We start from the raw sequence: 20,853 nt of genomic DNA, 5'->3' as shown, positions 1-20,853 counted from the left end.
AAGGGTGGAGACAGCCTGTGCAGTGGTTGGCCCTGTTGCGTCTGATGCCTTCAGCATGGGTCTTCTGGAGAGCCGAGGCCTTGGAGGCCCCGGCTTGCTTTGGCTGTCCTTCTGTGGGCCAGCTGCTCCCTCTGCAGTGACAGAGGACGAGGTTGAGGGGGTCACAGGCAATTGGGATTTGGAAGGAGTGGACAGCCTCTGAGATTCCTGAGTGGATGACCCAGGGGTGTCCAGCTGTTGCTTCTCCTCCCTCCGGGTGCCCAATGGCCCTGGCCTGATTCCTTGAGGGGAAGGAGCACCAGGGAGGATGTTGAGGTGCCCTGTTTCCCTCTTGTGTTGCCACTGCAGGAACTCACCCATGGCTCCTGTGATGGAGTGCAGGTCTGTGTGCATATCCATGTCCTGCTGGACCAGGGTCTCTATGGCACCTGCAATCCTCCCCACTGGAGACCTCTTTCATCATAGAGCAGGAAGAAGCACTCATCTGACTCATGTGCCACTCTGTTGAGGGCTTCCAACAGTTCTGCGTGATGTTTCCTCACCTTCTGCTGACTCTCCAGGTTGAGTTGGAAGGACGAATCCAGAGGCTTGTCATCTGACTCGGACCTCACAGATGCCTCTTCCTCAGCAGTCCTCTGAGTGCCGGGGAGCTCAGCTGAACCCGTCTTCTCCTACTGTGGACATGTGTCCGTGTGGTGGCCATCAGATTGTGAACCCGAGCCTGTTCTAGATATAGGTCCCACCGAGGTGTGTGTCTCTGCGCCGGTGGAGGGTGTGGGTAAGTGCTGTGATGGGTCTTCCAGGCTGCTTATTTCTACTCTTCAATGGAGGTGGTGTCCTCTTGGCTGGAGGTGAGGACTGGCTGGCTGAGAGTGTCGGTCGCTTAGCAGAGCTCCCTGTGAACCAAAGTTGAGATAATTAGTGCATGACAGAGTCAAAAGCAGGAGAGAGAACACTTGCATCTGCATTGAGAGAGGGATGATGTGGTGCAGGATCCTCGTGGGTGTTCGCCGCTGACCTCACCCTCACTGCAGGTATGGCCCACGTCCTCACCGGTCAACACGATGGCACACTCCTCAAACTGAGTGAAGGGCCTAATGTGGCCATTCCACCTCTGCTCTGGGACCTCTCCCTGCTGATGTGAGCAGATTTCTCCTGCATGAAAACAGATAGAGAGTGTGTGAGCAGGACACATGGCACTGCATGGAATGTTTGTGTGGTGAGTGGAGACATGGATGGGATGAGGATATGAGCCTGATGGAGATGTGAGGGTGTGTGTGAGAGTTAGTGGTGTTGTCCCTTGAGGTGTGAGATCCTGTGGATGTACAATAGAATTGTGAGTGTGTGAGTTGAGAATGATGAGAAGAGTGACTTACCCTGGCGGAACAGTTGAGAGCATTCATCCTCTTGTGGCACTGGGTGGCTGTCTTCTTTTGCAGGGTATTGGCGCTGACCACCGCTGCCACCGCCTCCCATGCTGGATTAGTGATGTTGCTGCCCATCCTGGGGCCAGAGCGGGGTTGAGGACATCACGCAGGCCTCCATGGTGTCCAAAAGGTGCTCGAGGGATGCATCATTAAACCGAGGGGCTGCAGTGTTCTTGCCTTTTGGGGCCATGTCTTCTTTGCATGACATGGGCTGGAAGCACTGAGAGGGTGTGCGTGCCGGGGCTGCACTTTAAATGTGGCGCCTGGGGTGATGAAGCAGTGAGTGACAGGCGGATGAGAGCCTGCCTGCCATGGAAACGGCATGTTTCCTGGGAATGCATAATTAATGTGGCGGGCTTGGGTGTGAGAAGCCACCATCGCAGCCGACAGGTAAAACGCCGTTTCTCCTGCCGGTTCCGCTCTTCGTGCAGATTTGGGATGATTCCACCCATTCTCAGTCCTTGATACATCGCCAAGTGGTATCCCATCGTATATGAGCTCAAGATGAGAGTATTGGCAGGTTCTTCAATCATACAGACGTCATAGGCAACTGTGATCCTGCCTTGAAGTGTCAGCTTTCCCTTTGTTACAACAGTGGCTGCACAAAACTTTTTCACTGGCTGTGCGCAACCCTGAAGCCATGAAGCATGCTATTAAAATGCAGTGATGTATATCCAAAACTACTTTGCATTATTCATAAGAAATAGAAGCAAGAATAGGCCTAATGGCCAATCTATCTTATCTCCGCCTTTCTGCTCTCACTTTAGCCTTTGGTTCCCTTATTGTTGAGATATTGTATCGATTTCAGTCTTGAATATACTTGATGACCTGAGGTAGAGAAGTCCAAAGATTCAGAGCTGCGGAATGATGGATGAGTGCTGGACCAATTCCTGACCTGCTCAGCTGGCTCAAGGTGCTGAAAGGCTGTGGTGTTTTCTTGTGGGGAGAGGAAAGTTGGAGAGCGGAGAGTCGAGCATTGGCAGTCAGTGGCAGCCAGCTTTTAGGGGCATTAGAAAAGGTTAGGGAAAAAAAGAAACTGTTCCGCGCCTCCCCCCCCCCCCACCTTTGGAAGGACAGTTTTCAAGGCCAGATGGGAAGATAAATTATTAATTAACAAATTAAGTGCTCATCGTCAATCTCACTGCTTCTTTGCTTTGTTTATGGATTCACAGCAAAATCAGATACATGCAATTCATTTTAAACTCTTAACGGTGCAGTCACATTTGTATATACAAATTATGGAGCTCAGTGATTTTATAAAATTAATTATCATCAAGCCTGAGAATATCTCAGTGGGTGAGTTCCAACAACAACAACTACTTGCATTTATATGGCACTATTAACATAGAAAAACACCCGAAGTCGGGATGTGGAAGCGTAGTCGGACAAAAATGAAAACTGAAAAATTCACCTAAAAGGAAAAATAATGAAATCCTCCCATGCCTGGTCACAGAGCGCCTAACCAATTAGGAGTGCTGTTTGCAATGTCAGATAATCTTTATGAGCAGAGATGTGTGGAATGTGTGCTCTACACAGGAGGGTGTTCAGTTTCTATGCAACTGTAACTGTGCATTGATTATGGACAATTTGTAATGGTACTCAGTCACATATTTCTGATGGAATTTTCCCAGAATTGCACCAAGTGCAGTAGCGGGTGGGTAAAATGGAGTCCTACCCGCTGACAAAAATGGCGGGTTTTCACAACGTATTGTCCCGAACCCGCCTCGTTATTTAGTCACTCGCTTGAAGCATGCCGTTTCCATGGTGAGTGGGCTCTCATTCGCCCTCTTACCATGACCCCACTGTTGCATCACGCTGGCCACCATCTTTAAAGGGCAGCCACCAGCAAAGTGCTCATTGCCACCAGCTCACTACCGCTGTCCGGGAGACATGGCCATCAAAGGAAAAAAGACGACAGCCCCCCCCCCCCCCCCCGCTTCAACGACAGGTCCCTCGAGCGACTGCTGGATGCCGTGGAGGCCCACGGGGATGTGCTCTACCTCCATTCTGGCCACAGGATGGGCAGCAAAGTCACCAACCCAGCTTGGGAGGCGGTGGCTGCGGCGATCGGCACAAACGCCCTGCAGAGGAGGACAGCCACCCAGTGCCGCATAAGGATGAACGATCTCCTCCGTTCCGCCAGGGTAAGTCACTCTCTTTTCATCACTCCCAACTCACACTCACAAACCCACCATACATCCACAGGGCCCTCACTCACTGCCAGTGCAAGGCACATCACCATTCATTCTCTCACACACACTGCTATTGCCCTCATTCCATCCTTGGGATCACTCACCACACACACAGGCCAGGCATATTTATCATCTGGCCCCAGCAGGCATTTTGATGCACTCTCCCCATCTCTATCCGTGCAGGACAAACTGGCTGACAACAGGAGGGAAAGGTCACAGACAGGTGGAGGGATGCCAGAAATCAAAATTCTGACAATTCGAAAACGGAGTCATCCAGCTGGCTGGCAAAGACCGGGAACAGTCCTGTGTTGACCGTGAGGTCGTCCCTGCTCTACCAAGTGAGGATCCAGCAGTGTAACATTCATCAGACAACCATGCTGTGTGATGTGTCCACTTTCACAGACCACTACCATGCACTAATTATCTCCCCTTGCTTTCACAGGCACATCTGCCAAACAGCCGACAGAGTCCATGGCCCAGGGCCTCCAATCAAGCTTCAAAGAAACCTCTGAAGTGGAATTTGGAGGCACGCTCCCTGAAGTCCTGTCACAGCGCTCACCCACACCCTTCACCAGCGCAGAGATACACACCTCGATGGGACATAGTTTAGAGTAGCCTCGGGATCACAATCTGGTGAGCACACCGCACTTTCTGATCCACAGCAGGCAGAGGCAGGGACTTCCCAGGTCCCCGACACTCGGAGGACTGCTGGAGGCCAGAACGTTGCTGAGTCCGAGTCAGATGATGAGCCTCTGGAATTGGTCAGTCTTCTATGGTCTCTTTAGGCCATCAGGCATATAGCTAGGTTACCAGGATCCATGATCCTGACATTGGCCTCCGAGGCTGGCCAGCACAGGACCCCGTACACTACCGCCGCCCCCCCCCTCCCCCCCCCCCTCCAACCTAAGCAGTCGCCTCCGAGGCTGGCCAGCACTTGCGTCTGGACACCCCCTGCCCTCAACAGTCACCTCTGGGGCGAGGCATCAGTTGCCCCCTCCCCGGCGCCCCTGAGGCCTGTAAACAACAGGTGAGCTGTGGAGAACGCTGCTGCTCACTCACCTCAGTTCCCCCAAAGTGAAGGCTGCCAAATGCACGTTGCCTGTGTGCTGTTGTGAAACACATTGGGGTGCTTTCCCGGTGACATGGATGGACGATATGGTGGGGTTCCAAGATCCTGGCGGGATGGTCTTTTAATTATATGCTAATGTATCACAATTAGCTCCTCGCTGACCGATGACGGGAAATGTGGCCCGCCATCGGCGGGCTGAGCGGAAGATCGCGACCTGCCTTCACGCCGTCTTAAAGAAGGTCACAGCATATTTTTTGCGCACGCCACCTATCATGCCCGCCACCAGCGGGCTTGGAAAAGTCCGCCCTTCATCTCAGAAAGTCTTTCTTAACTTCCTCCCGTGTAAGTGAATTACTTGGCTAATGACCTATAATCCTACAGCAAGAAAAATCCATCTTTGCTTCCATTTATCTCAGGTAAGGCAATCCCCTACTGTACAACAGAAGCAGCTTTTATATAAATTATTGTCCTGTGATTTCACAAAATTGTTCATTACTGAACTGATTTCCCTACAAACTATTTTTCTCCTCAATGAGAAATACAATTTTCTTGTTATTTTTCTCATATGTATTCATAAAGTACTGTACCGGACAGATGAGGAAGATGCCAAGCATTCTGGGAAATGAAGTAAAACCATTTGCATTCATTCTTTTAAAAAAAAATCCTTCCATTATTTTTCTCATTTTGTCCTCTCTTCTCCCCTGCTTAGTGACTCCTGCTGGGTTGCTGTTGCACAGATATCCTTCCCTAATCTTCATCTGCGGCTAGACAATGAATATCAGCAGGCCATTTGACTGTAAAGGACATTACAGTTGAGTTTGATCAGCGTGTTACTTTTCAGCAGGTGATCACTGGATAGTGACCAGAAGCAGAAACCCTCAATTATTTTTCCTCACTGTAGCTCATGCTGCCGAAGTCAATTGTAGTACTTCAAATGTGAGAAGTCAACGCAGACTTCGAATCAATCTAAGAACTGTTTAGCCTGAGTGGTTTAGTTTTAGACTGAGCGATGATTTAAATCTCTAGCTGACTAGGGAAGATAGGAGATTTTGACTAAAAAAAAAATGGAATTTATTCAATTGAATCTAGCAAATTAAAACCATTTACAGAAAATTAATAGGCTTAGAGTTTTAACATTCCACCCTGTTATTATTATCTTTTATGCCCAGTATTATAGAGCACTGTGTTTTTGTTTTCCACTGGGACATTCAATATAGGGAGTGCATTTGTTTTTAAATGTTTCAAAGAAAGGGAGGTTCTTTAGCATCTGAGAATCTGAAAATGGAGTCCTGTATTCCTAGACTTCTTAGCACACTCATTACAAGTTTTATTTCTGCGTGTATACATGGAAAGAAACAAATGACTTTCAGGAACAGCTATTCAACAAACAACCTAAGCTTGACCATGATCTGGGAGTGCTGAAAATGTTACCATGGGAAAAAAAAAACATAAACATAAGATGTTAGGGAAAACAGTGGTTCAATCCAGATAACGTTACGTTAACTTTGCACCATGAAAAGCCAAGAAAATGTCAGTAAAATCCTTGGTAATTTTCCCAACAGAAAATAAATTCAGCTTGAACATTATGCCACAGGGGAAATCACTGAGAGTTTGTTCCTATTCATATTGCAAAAGCCAGTTGTGCGTACAATGGAAAGAGTTTGATATTGAATCAAAAAATATCGTGTTTGAAGTTTAAAACAAAAAAAGCACATATCAAAGATTGTTTTTGGTGCTATTCTGCCTTGGATTTTCCCATAGACTCATTTTACAGCTGCAAACTTCCCAGCTGACATTTGTCAAACAGGATGTTTTTTATGGGTCATGCTTACAATTTTGCTCTTTGATTTGCTGAACTGGTTCCTTGGGCTGGCTATATTAACGAGTCAACCTAAAAAACTGTCAAACATTGGTAAACAAGAGCAGCAATAAAGTTCATCTGTGTGATGGGAGAGAAGGCTCAGGATGATTCCTTGCTCACTGCTCTGTCTTCCATCATAAGGTAAGAGGAGTTTCCAGTCTGCTTTTGGTTCCATAGTTTGCTAAATATCTGCAATACTAATTTCCAAAGGACAGTCCTTGTTCCTGGTTGTTAGAAGACAGGGGGAGGGAGCACATTAGCAGAAGAATGTAAGGACAAACAGATTTATTTCAGCAGTTAGTGAAGATCTGTCTACAGTATTAGAGTGCTCTAAATGAGAATCAATTAACTCTTAAAATGCTTTGGAATTTGGGCAATGCTAAAATATTAACCATTTTCCAAGAACTGGAGTTATGCAGTGATAGGCTTTTTTTTCATGAACTGCTCAAAACACTTTGAGAACTAGAGGACTTGGATTAATTTTAAGCAGCAAAATGTCATCCTGACCGTAATCTTAAATAGCTAAAAATATGTTCTAGCTTTATTTGTAGAATTTTTAAACTCAAGTATTCGGCCTGTTTGATTTATAGTTGATAGACTCACTTTGAATTTGGGCATTATCATTTTTCTATTAATGTTATTTACTAACCAGTTTGACTATACTTTATAAATGGAAAAGTCAATGTGTAGTCCCATCACACACGACACTGGTTGAAATAGATTATGATCAGATAAATTCAGAAGTAGTCTTTAGGCCCTAGACATTCCTGTGGTAGTCTGCTATTGGCACGGCCCTGAGTGGTGTGAAACGTCTGCCTGTGTCATGTTATGCAGGAACACTTAGCATTGGGGCAAGGTTGGGGGGTGGGTAGGGGAAGAGGTAGGCTGGGGGGTGGTTTCTGTGTTGGTGGTGGAACTGGCGGGAATGCTGGTGGATGACATCACCTCACTTGTCCTTCCATGTGCTGTGAAGTCAGCACAGAGGGGGCCAAGTGCAAGAAGCTCACATGACCACTTGCGACAGAATTTTAATTAAAAGAAATGGGGTTAAAAACCTGGCATAACTGAGCCCCAAACTCCTCTGCCGCCCACGCAGATCAGGTGGTTTTTCACAACTGAAGAATATCAGGGTTTAGAGAACACCAAACTTGGAAAATAAAAACCTGAAGATTGACAGAATAAAGAAAACCACAAACAAAGTGTACTACAGATTTGAGGACTAGTGGGGGAAGATGAAGTAAGAATAGGAGAGAGAATAGGCTGAGAATTTTGCTTTTAACACAATGAGCTTGCAGACAGCAGGAGAGTGTGTAGGGATATTTTAAACACTACTAGTATTTAACGAGTTAAAAAATGTGTTTGTTTCATCTCAGTACTGTGATAGTTATTTATAAAAGAATTTGTGTCTTTAGGAGTCAATGAACCTTTTGTGGACATTATGAACAGTGGACTGTTTTTACTTCTGTTCCAAATTGGCCTGCTGTTCCTGTCCTTGCTCAGATCTGGAGAATCTCAACATATAGCGGATGAATCATGCTCAGTACAGATCCTAGTCCCTGGTCTGAAAGGTAGTTGCATGTTCAGTTTAAAAGTTTGCGATTTTTCAAGTATATAGAGTGCATTTTATTCCTGTTGCACTTCTCACTAAATTAAATTAAATTGCATTAGCACTGCATTTAATGCCATTATATCTTGTTGGGTGCTAAACAAGCCGTGGCGCAGAGTTTTTATAGGGTGCAACAAATGAAGGTGGATGGAGACTACTGGATGACTTATCTAATAAATCCAATACCCGTTTGCGAACTAAGCAGTACAGATAAAGCAGTTCCTTATCTGTGCTGAGTTAGTTGATGTTAGCCAAGGCAGCAGTAGAGGTGATAAAGCTGCTGCAGCCCACCCCTGATCACTATCCAATGAGAGCCAATGTGTATGGATGGTGGTTGGGGACAAGATTGTGTTCAACTGTAATACGCCTCACGGCTGACATTCATTATCAGGTTACACCTGTGAGAAAAGGCCACTGGGCAAGATAATGGAGTTTGGTTGAAACCAATTCTTAATGTAAGGCAGCAACTTCAGGTAAGAATAGGAGGAAATGAAATGGATGGAAAAAGGGTATGTTGCTATTATAGCTGATATTTGTCACATTCGTGTAAAAATGTAGTATTAAAAATCAAGTATAAATTGCAGTACTAATAGGAGAGAGACCAGCTTTTCTTGGTGAATTCAAAATACTTAGCCCCAGTTGTTCATGCAGAGCTATCACAAGATCCTCGAATCCACTATATGTGGTGAGACACACCAGTCATGCTACTATAATTAGAAGTGTGAAGCTGACTCTTTAAGATCAACTTTGTAATGAGTCGATATTACTTATGTGGCTCAGCTAATGCTAGATGCACTTTACCTAATATACACTTGTTCAGTTTCCAGGGCTTTGCCATGCATGTTCGTATACAAGGTGTATGATGGTAAATCTTCTGTGGTGATGATTATGCACACATATAATCAAAGAGTGGTAGTATTTGAGATTTGGAGAAAGGAGTGGCACATGATAAATTTAATTTAACTAACACAACTGAGATCTGTCACATATGGCATTCTGAAAATTCACAATTTATGTGAATTCACAGTTTATTATTTAAAGATGACATTAGCCACTGGGGATGCCCTTGTAAATTTATTGACGTTGATGCTATCATTACTGCCTCCTCAGAGGTGACAATACATTGGTGCTCGAAGGTTATTCTGATAAAGAATATGAGCTAATTGCCTCTGGCAGCAGGTAGACATATCTTTTTTTTTGCTGTCACGCAAACAGGGAAAAATTTTTTTTTATTCATTCACAGGATATGGGCTTCGCTGGCTGGGCCAACATTTAATGCCCATCCCTAGTTGTCCTTGAGAAGGTGGTGGTGAGCTGCCTTCTTGAACTGCTGCCACTGTGGTGTAGGTACACTCACAGTGCTGTTAGGAAGGGAATTCCAGGATTTTGACCCAGCGACAGTGAAGGAATGATGATAAATTTCCAAGTCAGGATGTTGAGTGACTTGGAGGGGAACTTCCATGTGGTGCCCATCTATCTGCTGCCCTTGTCTTTATAGATGGTAGTGGTCATGGGTTTGGAAGGTGCTGTCGAAGGAGCCTTGGTGAATTCCTGCAGTGCATCTTGTAGATGGTACACACTGCTGCTACTGTGCATCAGTGGTGGAGGGAGTGAATGTTTGTGGATGTGGTGCCAATCAAGCGGGCTGATTTGTCCTGGACGGTGTCAAGCTTCTTGAGTGTTGTGGGAGCTGCACTCATCCAGGCAAGTGTGGTGTATTCCATCACACTCCTGCTTTGTGCCTTGTAGATGGTGGACAGGCTTTGGGGAGTCAGGAGGTGAGTTACTCATCACACGATTCCTAGCCTCTGACCTGCACTTGCAGCCACAGTATATATATGGCTAGTCCAGTTCAGTTTCTGGTCGATGGTAACCCCCAAGATGTTGAAAGTGGGGGATTCAGTGATGGTAATGCCATTGAACATCAAGGAGCGATGGTTGGATTCTCTCTTGTTGGAGATGGTCATTGCCTAGCACTTATGTGGTGTGAATGTTACTTGCCACTTGCCAACCAAAGGTTGGCTATTGTCCAGGTCTTGCTGCATTTGGACATGGACTGCTTCAGTATCTGAGGAGTCGCAAATGGCGCTGAACATTGTGCAATCATCAGTGAACATCCCCCCTTCTGACCTTATGATGGGAGGAAGGTCATTGATGAAGCAGCATAAAGATGGTTGGGCCTAGGACACTACCCTGAGGAACTCCTGCGGTGATGACCTAGAGCTGAGATGACTGACCTCCAACAACCACAACCATCCTCCTTTGTGCTAGGTATGACTCCAACCAGTGGAAAGTTTTCCCCCTGATTCCCTTTGACTCCTGTTGTGCTAGGGCTCCTTGATGCCACACTTGCAGAAGAGGCCTTTTGGCCCATCAAATCTGCACCGACACATGAGAAACACCTGACCTACCTACCTAATCCCATTTACCAGCACTTGGCTCATAGTCTTGAATGTTATGATGTTCCAAGTGCTCATCCAGGTACTTTTTAAAGGATGTGAGGCAACCCGCCTCCAACACCCTCCCAGGCAGTGCATTCCAGACTGTCACCACGCTCTGGGTAAAAAAGTTTTTACTCACATACCCCCTAAACCTCCTGCCCCTCACTTTGAACTTATGCCCCCTTTGACTGACCCTTAAACTAAGGGGAACAGCTGCTCCCTAACCGTGTCGATGCTGCTCATAATCTTGTACACCTCGATCAGGTCGCCCCTCAGTCATCTCTGCTCCAACGAAAACAACCCAAGTCTATCCAACGTCTCTTCATAACTTAAATGTTTCATCCCAGGCAACATCCTGGTGAATCTCCTCTGCACCCCCTCCAGTGCAATCACATCCTTCCTATAATGTGGCGACCAGAACTGCACACAGTACTCCAGCTGTGGCCTCACTAAGGTTCTATACAACTCCAACATGAGCTCCCTACTTTTGTAATCTATGCCTCGATTGATAAAAGCAAGTGTCCCATATGCCTTTTTCACCACCCCACTAACATGCCCCTCTGCCTTCAGAGATCTATGGATACACACGCTAAGGCCCCTCTGTTCCTCAGAACTTCCTAGTGTCATGCTGTTCATTGAATACTTCCTTGTCAAATTACTCCTTCCAAAGTGTATCACCTCACACTTTTCAGGGTTAAATTCCACTTATCTGCCCATCTGACCATCCCATCTATATCTTCCTGTAGCCCAAGACACTCAACCTCACTGTTAACCACCCAGCCAATCTTTGTGTCATCCGCAAACTTACTAATCCTAACCTCCACATAGTCATCTATGTCATTTATATAAATGACAAATAATATGGGACCCAGCACAGATCCCTGTGGTACGCCATTGGACACTGGCTTCCAGTCACTAAAGCATCCTTCTGTCATCACCCTCTGCCTCCTACAACTAAGCCAATTTTGAATACACCTTATCAAATTACCCTGTATCCCATGTGCATTTGTCTTCTTTATAAGTCTCCCATGTGGGACCTTGTCAAAGGCTTTGCTGAAATCCATATAAACTACATCAACTGCACTACCCTCATCTACATACCTGGTCACCTCCTCAAAAAATTCAATCAAATTTGTTAGGCATGACCTCCCTCTGACAAATGCTGCCTTGATGTCCAGGGCAGTCACTCTCACCTCAATATCACTTCAATGTCCCTGTGCTATGTGAATTCATTTCTTTCCTGATTTTCCATCTGATCTCTAGCATGTTGATAGAGTTTTAAGGAAGACTATCAATCATCTTCATATCATGCTAGCATGGGGAATTGAAAAGGCAAAATTTGTGGAAGATTTCAATATCCCAGAGGTAAAGCAATCAGTCCAATGGTAAGAATGAGATGAAAGTAGAAGGTTTTTTTTCTTCTTTTCTCCTTTAGTTTCCTGAATCCATTGACTCTTTCCATCCAGCTCACCCTCAACTAGTCATTTTCAAGGGGACCCTGAAGGCTATTTGTCATTGTGGGTGGAGAGAGCCAGGTAGAGGCACATAGTTGAACAGAATACTGTTCTAATCTAACACTTACAGAATTACAAAACCAGCAGTCACTGAACGCAATTGGCAACACTATCCCTACCTTAAGTTCCCTTTCCATCAGCAAAATAAAATTTGCTGATCCTCATAAGCCAGGTAATTAGGCGAAGGGAAATTGATAGCATTCCAAAACCTCTGAGCCAATAAGTGACAGACTAGGGAAAGGCTATTGAATTTTATCATGAACAAATATAAGCTAATGTAAATTGGATCAGGAAATATGCATGCATCATGAAGTGATATCTGTTGCAAAGTGGAAAAACAAGTAGATGTAAGTTTACTAATTATACTTTGAAAATATCCAATCAATATGAAGCTCCTGGATGGGTAACCAAATATTAATTTGTATCTTGAGCAGCTTTGATTATGAATCAAAATTTGTTTTAACCTTGTATCACTCACAGAATATATTACTACACTTTTTTCACTCTAAAGAAAGAAATTGCCCTTACACAGCACCTTCCACATTCTCAGGAAATCTCCAGTCTTCATAGACAATTAATTATTTTTTGAGGTGTAGTAACTATTGCGTAGGCACAAGTAGTGATCAGTTTGTGCAGGGCAAGGACCCACAAACAACAATGGTTGTGTTGGTTGAGAGAGGAATACATAGCAGAATTCCAGGAGAACCCATTGCACTTCACATTGTCCCATGAGCTGTTTTTACAAGCTGTTGGACAGGCAAACAGGGCCTCAGTTCAGTGCCTTATCTGAAGGACAGCACCTCCAAAATGTCAATACCCTCTCAGCAGTGCAATGATGTGTCAGCCCATCATGTGCTTAAGAGTCAAAGTGCTACTTCTGAGTCACAGCTGACACCTCTCGCTTTAAAAGAACACCAATACTTTGAGAAATAGTTCAAAGAAGAGCAAGATGGATAATTACAAAGCTAAGGGCTCAAGCTATAATGAAATAATGTAGAAACTGAATTTGTTTCAAAAAAGGAAAAAAAAAAGACTTGTATTTATACAGCACTTTTCACGGCCAGCGGATGGTGGTGAACCTGTGGAATTTTCTACCATCGAAGGCAATGGAGGCCAAGTCACTGAATATACTTAAGAAGGAAATAGATTTCTGGACCCTAAAGGCATCAAGGAGTATGGGGAGAGCGCGGGAGTACAGCGTTGAGATAGAAGATCAGCCATGGTCATATTGAATGGTGGAGCAGGCTCGAAGGGCCGAATGACCTACTCCTGCCCATTTTTTTAATGTTTCTATGTTTCTAAAATGCTTTATAGCCAATGAAGTTGCAGCCACTGTTGTATTGTAGGAAACACAAGCCAAATGCGGTCAAAAGCTCCCACAAACAGCGATGTGATAATGACTAGATAACCTGTTTTTTTTCTGATGTTGATTGAGAGATAAATATTGGCCAGGACACCAGAAATAACTCCCCTGCTTTTCATTGCTTTTCAAAAAGGATGATTCCAAAACTAAGGGCTCAAGTTATGAAAAGATAGTTATGAAGCTGAATTTGTTTCATTACAGAAAAAAAGATTGAAAAGGGACATGATCTATGTTCTTAAAAGATGAAGTAGGTCAATAACTTAGATTTAAGCAAGTTATTTAATTTGTGTAATGATATACCTTACTGCTAATGCGAGAGGCTCAGGACTAGCTTTCAGGCCTGTCCAATCCAAAATTGCAGACCTCATTAAAATAAACAGAGCCACTATAGGGACACTGATACCTCCTGCCCCACAGTAACATCACTGGCTCTGGAGGGAAGGAGAACCAAAATAGTAGATGGAACAAAAACAGCTACTTGCATTTATATAGCACCTTCCATGTAATAAATATTCCAATGTGCTTCAAAGATGGGCGTAAGGAAAAGTGACACTGAATCAAGAAGTCAAAGGATTTTTTTTTAAATGGGAGAAAGAGCATGAAAAGCAGGAGAGGGCCATATGATTCCTCAAGCCTGCTCTGCTATTTAATAAATCACAGCTGATCTTCAATCTCAATTCTATTTGCCCGCCCCCTCCCCATTTGCCTTGATTTTCTCAGAGTCCAAAAATCAGTTGATCTCAGCTTTGAATATACTTAATGACTGAGCATCCATAGCTCTCTGAGGTAGAGAATTCCAAAGATTATTAATGCTTTGAATTGTTTCAATCCTAAACACCTGATCCCTTATCCTGAGACTATGAATCCTACTTCTCGAATCCCCAGTCAGGGGAAAACAGGGTCTTAGCATCTACCTTTCTCTTGGAAACTTAAATGTTGCAATGAGATCATCTTTCATTCTTCTAAAGCCAAGAGAATATAGGCCGTTTCTACTGAACCTCTTCTCAAAGGAGAATCCTCTCATTTCAGGAATCAATGTTGTGAATCTTCATTGCATCCTGCATATGGTACAATTCAGAAACTGTGCACAATGCTCCAGGTGTGGGCTGCTCAAAAGACCTAAACAATTGCAGCAAGCCTTTTTTACTCTTGTACTTCAACCCCCTTGCTATAAAGGCCGACATAACATTTACCTCCCTAATTGTTTGCTGGACTTTTCTTGTACAAAAACATCCAAATACCCCTGAATACAAACATTAAGTAGTTTCTCATCATTTAACAATATTCAGTTTTTCCATTCTTCCCATCAAATTGAAAATTCTTATTTCCACACATTATCCTCCATCTGCATACGAACATATGAATTAGGAGCAGGCCACTCGGCCCCTTGAGCCCGCTCCGCCATTCAATAAGGTCATGGCTGACCTGATTGTAACTTCAACTCCATATTCCCACCTACCCCCCGATAGCCTCACCCCCTTGCTTATCAAGAATCTATCTAACTCTGCCTTAAAAATAATCAAAGATTCTGCTTCCACTGCCTTTTGAGGAACAGAGTTCCAAAGACACTCAACTGTCTGAGAGAAACAATTTCTCCTCATCTCTGTCTCAAATGGGCAACCCCTTATTTTTAAACAGTGACCCCATGTTCCAGATTCTCCCACAAGAGGAAACATCCTTTCCAAATCCACCCTGTCAAGACACGTCAGGATCTTACATGTTTCAAACAAGTTGCCCCTTACTCTTCTAAATGCCAGCAGATACAAGCCTAGCCTGTCCAACCTTTCCTCATAAGACAACCCACCCATTCCAGGTATTAGTCTAGCAAACCTTCTCTGAACTACTTCTAATGCATTTACGTCTTTTTTTAAAAAAGGAGACCAGTACTGTACACAGCACTCCAGATGTAGTCTCACCATTGTCCTGTAAAACTGAAACATAACCTCTCTACTTTTGTATATAATTCCCCTCGCAATAAATTATAACATTCTATCAGCCTTCCTAATTACTTGCTGTGCTTGTGTACTAACCTTTTGTAATTCATGCACTAGGAAACCCAGAACCCTCTGCATCTCAAAGCCCTGCAATCTCTCACAATTTGAATAATATGCTTCTTTTCATTCTTCCTACTAAAATGGACCTTCCTGTTCACTCAGATAACATATTTACATCCCTTTGCAGACACTTTGGCCTGAATTTTCGTCATGACAAAGAGGGTCTCCAGCTTATCCAAAATGGTGCCAAAGGCCCGAATCCAGAAGTCCCGTCCACAAACCCAGCACCTACCATTTTCACCAGCGAGGGAGGGAATAAATTCAGGTTGTAGTTTGCACATCTGTGGTTCATGTAAAAGTGTGGCTGCCTTCAATCAGATCCAATTTTTGCTAGTGGGATGTCTAAAACATGACTTGTTGTCTTTAGACCTTTCAGGAGAAGGAGTTCTTTGGGGAGCCAGGGTACCCTTTTGGATAGGTCTAGGGACACCTTTGGGGGAGGTCAGGTGCCTTTTGGTAGACGTCAGGTGCCCTTTGGGAGAGATTAAGTGCCCTCTGGGATTGTTAAAAGTAGACATGAATGTGTATAAAAAGTGGGTAAACTGATTGGAATTGTTAAGCTGATTAGGGACATAGGACATGGGAAATAGGAGCAGGAATAGGCCATTTGGCCTGTTGAGCCAGCCCTGCCATTCAAACAGATTGTGGCTGTTCATCTAACTCTAAGCCATTTTTCCTTACCATCCCCGTAACCCTTGAGATCATTAGTATCCAGAAATCTATCGATTTCTGTCTTGAACATGCTCAATAATTAAGCTTCTACAGCCCTCAAGTAGAGAATTACAAAGATGCACCACCCACCTAGTGGTTGGAACTGTCAGGCTGTCAAGGGAACTGTAAAGCTGTCGAGGCATTTAAATCTCCTGGCTTTTAATTTTTTGAAAAAAAACTGCAGTTTAAAAAAAATAGTGCTTGCTATTTCACTCTGTGTGTTGACATAAGCCTGGCATTATAGGATTTGTGCTGCATGGCTGATTTCACATTATCATTATCACAGCAGGGTGCCTGTCAGTTCACAGATTGATTGACAGTTCCAAGTGCTTATAAAGTCTTTGAAGAGCGACCATGAATACAAATGCTTGTTTTTATAAGGAATTTAGCTGAAGGATAATTGAAGTGAAAGGGTTTTTTAAAAAAATTGTGAATTCATCAATAGACACTTAAGAACTTTATTTCTTTCCATCCCAACATGGGTTGAAAGGCCTGCCCATGGTGGGAAATGGGTGAGCTGGAATGGAGGGTATAAGGGCAAAGGGTGGTGGATGGGGGGCTTGAGTTGGCACTAAGCTGGCATAGGGGCTATAAAGGCCCATGGGTGGAGGGGCATAGGTTGGCATGAGGGGTATGGGGGCCATTGGGGTGGGTGGAGGGCATGCGTTGGCATGGATGGGGCATGAGGAGTGTGTGGGGGAGTGAGGGGTGAGGGCTGGAGGGATGTTTTATTGCTTTTCTAAAACTGGGACAAAGCCCCGGATCACTGAGCCAGGCCAATCGCAGAGCCAGCCTCTGCACCCAGCAGCCCCGGTGTCTGCCTCCGAACTCTTTATGGAGCCGGTGGACCCAACTCCAGTTATCACCTGCACGCCCAAGAATCAAAATCCAACTGTCCAGGGCACTTTCTCCCGAGTCAGGTTTGCAGAGCTAGGAATTTTCCTGACTTCAGAGCGAAATTTCAAGCCTTTGTGTCCTCCTCACAGATTATTTTCCCACCTAGCTTTGTATCATCAGCAAACCTGGACACATTATACTCAGTCCCTTCATTTAAGTCATTAATATAGATTTACAAGTATGTATTTGAGACCACGTACAGCACTGATCCTTGTGCCACCCCATTTGTAAACCGCTTGCCAACCTGGAAATGACCTGTTTATTCCTGCTCCCTGCTTTCTGTTCTTTATGCAATCCTCGATCCATGCTAACATATTAATCCCAATCTCAATGAACTGTTATCTTGCGCATCAACATTCCATGTGGCACCTTATCCAAATGCCTTCTGGAAACCCAGACATACTGCATTCACCGATTCCTCTTTATCTGCCCTTCTACTTACATCCTCAAAAAGCTCGAAAAGATCTTTCAAATATGAGTTCACTTTCATGTTGGTTTTTCCTAATTGTACAATGATTTTCTAAGTGCTCTTTTTCCATTTAATAACAGATTCAAGCATTTCCCCCACGACTGATGTCAGGCTAACTGGTCTAGTTTCCCTTTCTCTCTCTCTCGTTTCTCTCTTGAATAGCACTTTTACAGTTACAAGAAAGAAGGAGTATTATTTTAGTATTAAAACACATTTTTATAAGACAGACATTGTGGAAATGCTTATGAACAAAATAAATTCCCTTAGAATTTCTTTCATTTTTTTAAGGTATGAAAGAGTACCTGTTGTTTAAACACTACTCAGTGCTTCAGGAACCTTCTTTGATAGGTGGTCCATTTAAAAAATTAATGGCTTTATTTGAAGCTCATTAATCTGAGGAAAGTGGAGATCGTGAGGAGTTGCAACTGGTTTATATATCTGGGAATGTATGCATCAAGTAAAGGGAGATGCAGTAGATGCAATGAAAATTGAAATGTTTCTCAGGCTAGAGAAATCACCCTAGTAAATCTGCATTGCACCTTTTCAATGGCTTCAATATCCTTCCTATGAATGTGTGCCCAAAACTAACCAATAGATTTACCATCGTCTCTTGCCTTTATAATGTACTACCTACAGTTCTGCTTTTAAAAATGTTACCCACGTCTGTCCCTCAATTCCATTGAGAATGGCACCTAATTAGGTTATATTCCCATTCTGTTTGTTTCCTCAAAATGCATGATTATATTAAACTACATTTACCACAGTTATGTCCATTTACCTAACTTGCATTTGTCCTCCTGTTTTCTTCCTCAGCATTTGCTATGCCTCTTATATCAGCATTTTCTGGAACAGCTAAATTGTATCTCTTTATTCCCATGCTCAAACCATTTGTACTCACGGAGGAGCAAGGAGCCTTAACACATCCTTATGAGACACTAGTCTGAGAAACATTCATTTACATGGATCCATTTATCCATGTCACCATTACCCTTAATTTCCTTAATCTTTGAAAAAAATTCTCTTATGTAGCATTTATTAAATGCTTCTTTAAAGTGTAGATACTTCATATCCACTACATTTCCTTTCTAAATATGTTCAATCATTTCCCTAAAGAATTTGATTAATTTAGAGAAGCATGACCTATCCTTTACAAACTCACATTGACTATCCCTAATTAGCTCATGGCTTTCAAAGTGTTCAGTAATGATCTCTTATCATTGTCTTGCAGCTAGCCTGTTCCTTGATTTCCTCATAACATATTGACTTTGGAAACTGTCTGAATGTACTCCACGAACTGCTCCCCGTTTTGACCATTGTTACTATCGTGCCAGTCTACTTTTGAAGCATTGTTCCAGTCGTATTATTTCCGCGAACCTATTTGGATTGTCCACAAATGTCTTTTTCTGCTTCTTTCTCACTGTTCGGTGGTCTATAACGCCACCATATATTCTTTCACAGCTATTATTATTTTCAGTTTAATTCAGAGAAACTCAGTCCGAATACTACCTTTGATGATATCCTTGAGTATGTTGTGTAGCAACTCGGAGAACAGAGTTGCCAACACTGAAATGAGAGAGTAGTCTGTACACAGTATTAGAACATGTACAGTGAGAAGAGTGCAATGGTCAGGGCATGGCCATTATATTATATGGAGCGTGATACCTCAAATGTTAATTCAATGGGTTCCAGCTGGGAACAAGATTATACAGAGGATAACAGCTGAGATAGTGGAACTGCTCACTTGAATAGAGTGACAGAGCTTGCGACTAGCAGCATGACAGGAATATGAAGTTTGAAGTGAAAATGAAGAAATAATTTTGAGTAGAATGAGAAGGTACAGGAAAGTACTTTGCATAATGATAATTGTGGCATCTTTGGACTATTTTTGGAGAGACAAAATAAAAAATAAATTTTAAGGTCCTTTTTTTAAAAACAAATAGCCTGTTCTTCACATTGGCAAGGTCTGTAAAATGGTTATTGTTGTTTAGGTGTATGAGCCCGGTTGGCGAGTTTCTATATCAGCTGGCTGAGGTGATATTAAGATATCTGTTCCATGATGCTTGTGATTATAATTAAAATCTAATATTTAAGCACTAATAATTTAATTCCTAATGTGATAATTACCCTGCAATGTACAGGTAGCAGATTACATTTTCAATAAATGATAATAATTACAGTATAACATACAAGCAACACAGTTTATATTCCAATGTGATAATTATATCTAGTGTAGTACAGAATATATTGTCAATATGTGAGTAATCCCAATGTTTCACACAGGTAATAGATTGCACTTCTGCTGTGGAAATAATTGCAAAATAATTGGGAACAGGCAACAGTGAATATATGACATTTTTGCCTGTTTCAATACCAGCTAGTTTCTGATCTCTCAGACTGAGATTGCCACTTATGCACCGCTTGGTAATGATCCCTGAATTTCACCTGGGTCAGTGAATGGCGAGGATCCTATTTACACACACAAGTGTATTATTTCTCTGTAGCTGTTTTGCCAACAAGGGTGATGCTGTCACTTTATATTGTGTTACAGGTGAACCTGGGGAAAAGGGGGAGAAAGGAGAGCCTGGAAGGCTAGGAAAAGTTGGCCCAGTTGGACAACCAGGTGACTAAAACAAGATTTTCTACAATTATAAATTCTACATTGAAAGGTGACTTGTTTGTATAATATAAAATGATTTGTAAAATGCTAATATTGAAAGTTAATGTATGTTATAGCTGTAGAAAGTTTAATTGATTGCTTTCATTTTCAAGGGTTCACCAGTCTGCCCAGGTTCTAGTTCTAAGAGATAGTTATAATTTCTGCATTAGTTCAGCCTCTCTCATATTCATTTTTTTCCTCCAATGTATCCATTTTGCTACTTAATAATTCAGCCAACATATTGTGAGCAAAGTGCAAAATATTGTGGGGGCTAAATTTGATAGCCTCCAAAAATAGTTGCAGGGATTGCAATGCATGACACTGCAACTGTTGATTCTGATGCAGGCAACACACCAATTTATGCTGCCTGCTCATTCCTATCAATGATTTCAACATTCCCAGTGCTCACTGTGCTGTTGATTGCAAGTGGCTGGCCAGCATAGCTTAATGGAGAGGTGCATGAGACTTATGCATGAAGTGACTCTGACCTGGGAAACACCGAGGAAACGCACAGCATGGAAGAGAGTAGGTTCCAAGGCTTGTGGACTCTGCATTGCAGCCTTGGTGAAGGAAGTGGAAAGGAGGAGAGGCAT

At 43.3% G+C, this 20,853-nt stretch overlaps 1 protein-coding gene across 2 annotated transcripts in view; it reads left to right on the top strand.

Annotated features, from left to right (window-relative positions):
* The first annotated feature begins 6,554 nt into the window (after window positions 1-6,554).
* colec11 (collectin sub-family member 11) overlaps window positions 6,555-20,853 on the top strand; it is a 39,209-nt gene continuing 24,910 nt past the window's right edge. For both annotated transcript variants that reach the window (XM_078541691.1, XM_078541690.1), the window contains exons 1-3: window positions 6,555-6,690; window positions 7,962-8,117; window positions 20,153-20,224. In XM_078541691.1, the coding sequence (XP_078397817.1) occupies window positions 7,988-8,117; window positions 20,153-20,224 (202 nt within the window). In that variant the 5' untranslated portion in view covers window positions 6,555-6,690; window positions 7,962-7,987. The remainder of the gene's footprint in view (window positions 6,691-7,961; window positions 8,118-20,152; window positions 20,225-20,853) is intronic.

The sequence above is a fragment of the Cetorhinus maximus genome, chromosome 5, assembly GCF_964194155.1.
Source record: "Cetorhinus maximus chromosome 5, sCetMax3.hap1.1, whole genome shotgun sequence".
Classification (NCBI taxonomy): Eukaryota; Metazoa; Chordata; class Chondrichthyes; order Lamniformes; family Cetorhinidae; genus Cetorhinus; species Cetorhinus maximus.
Note: the sequence above shows the minus strand (reverse complement) of the source record. Positions and strands in the feature narration are given on the sequence as shown.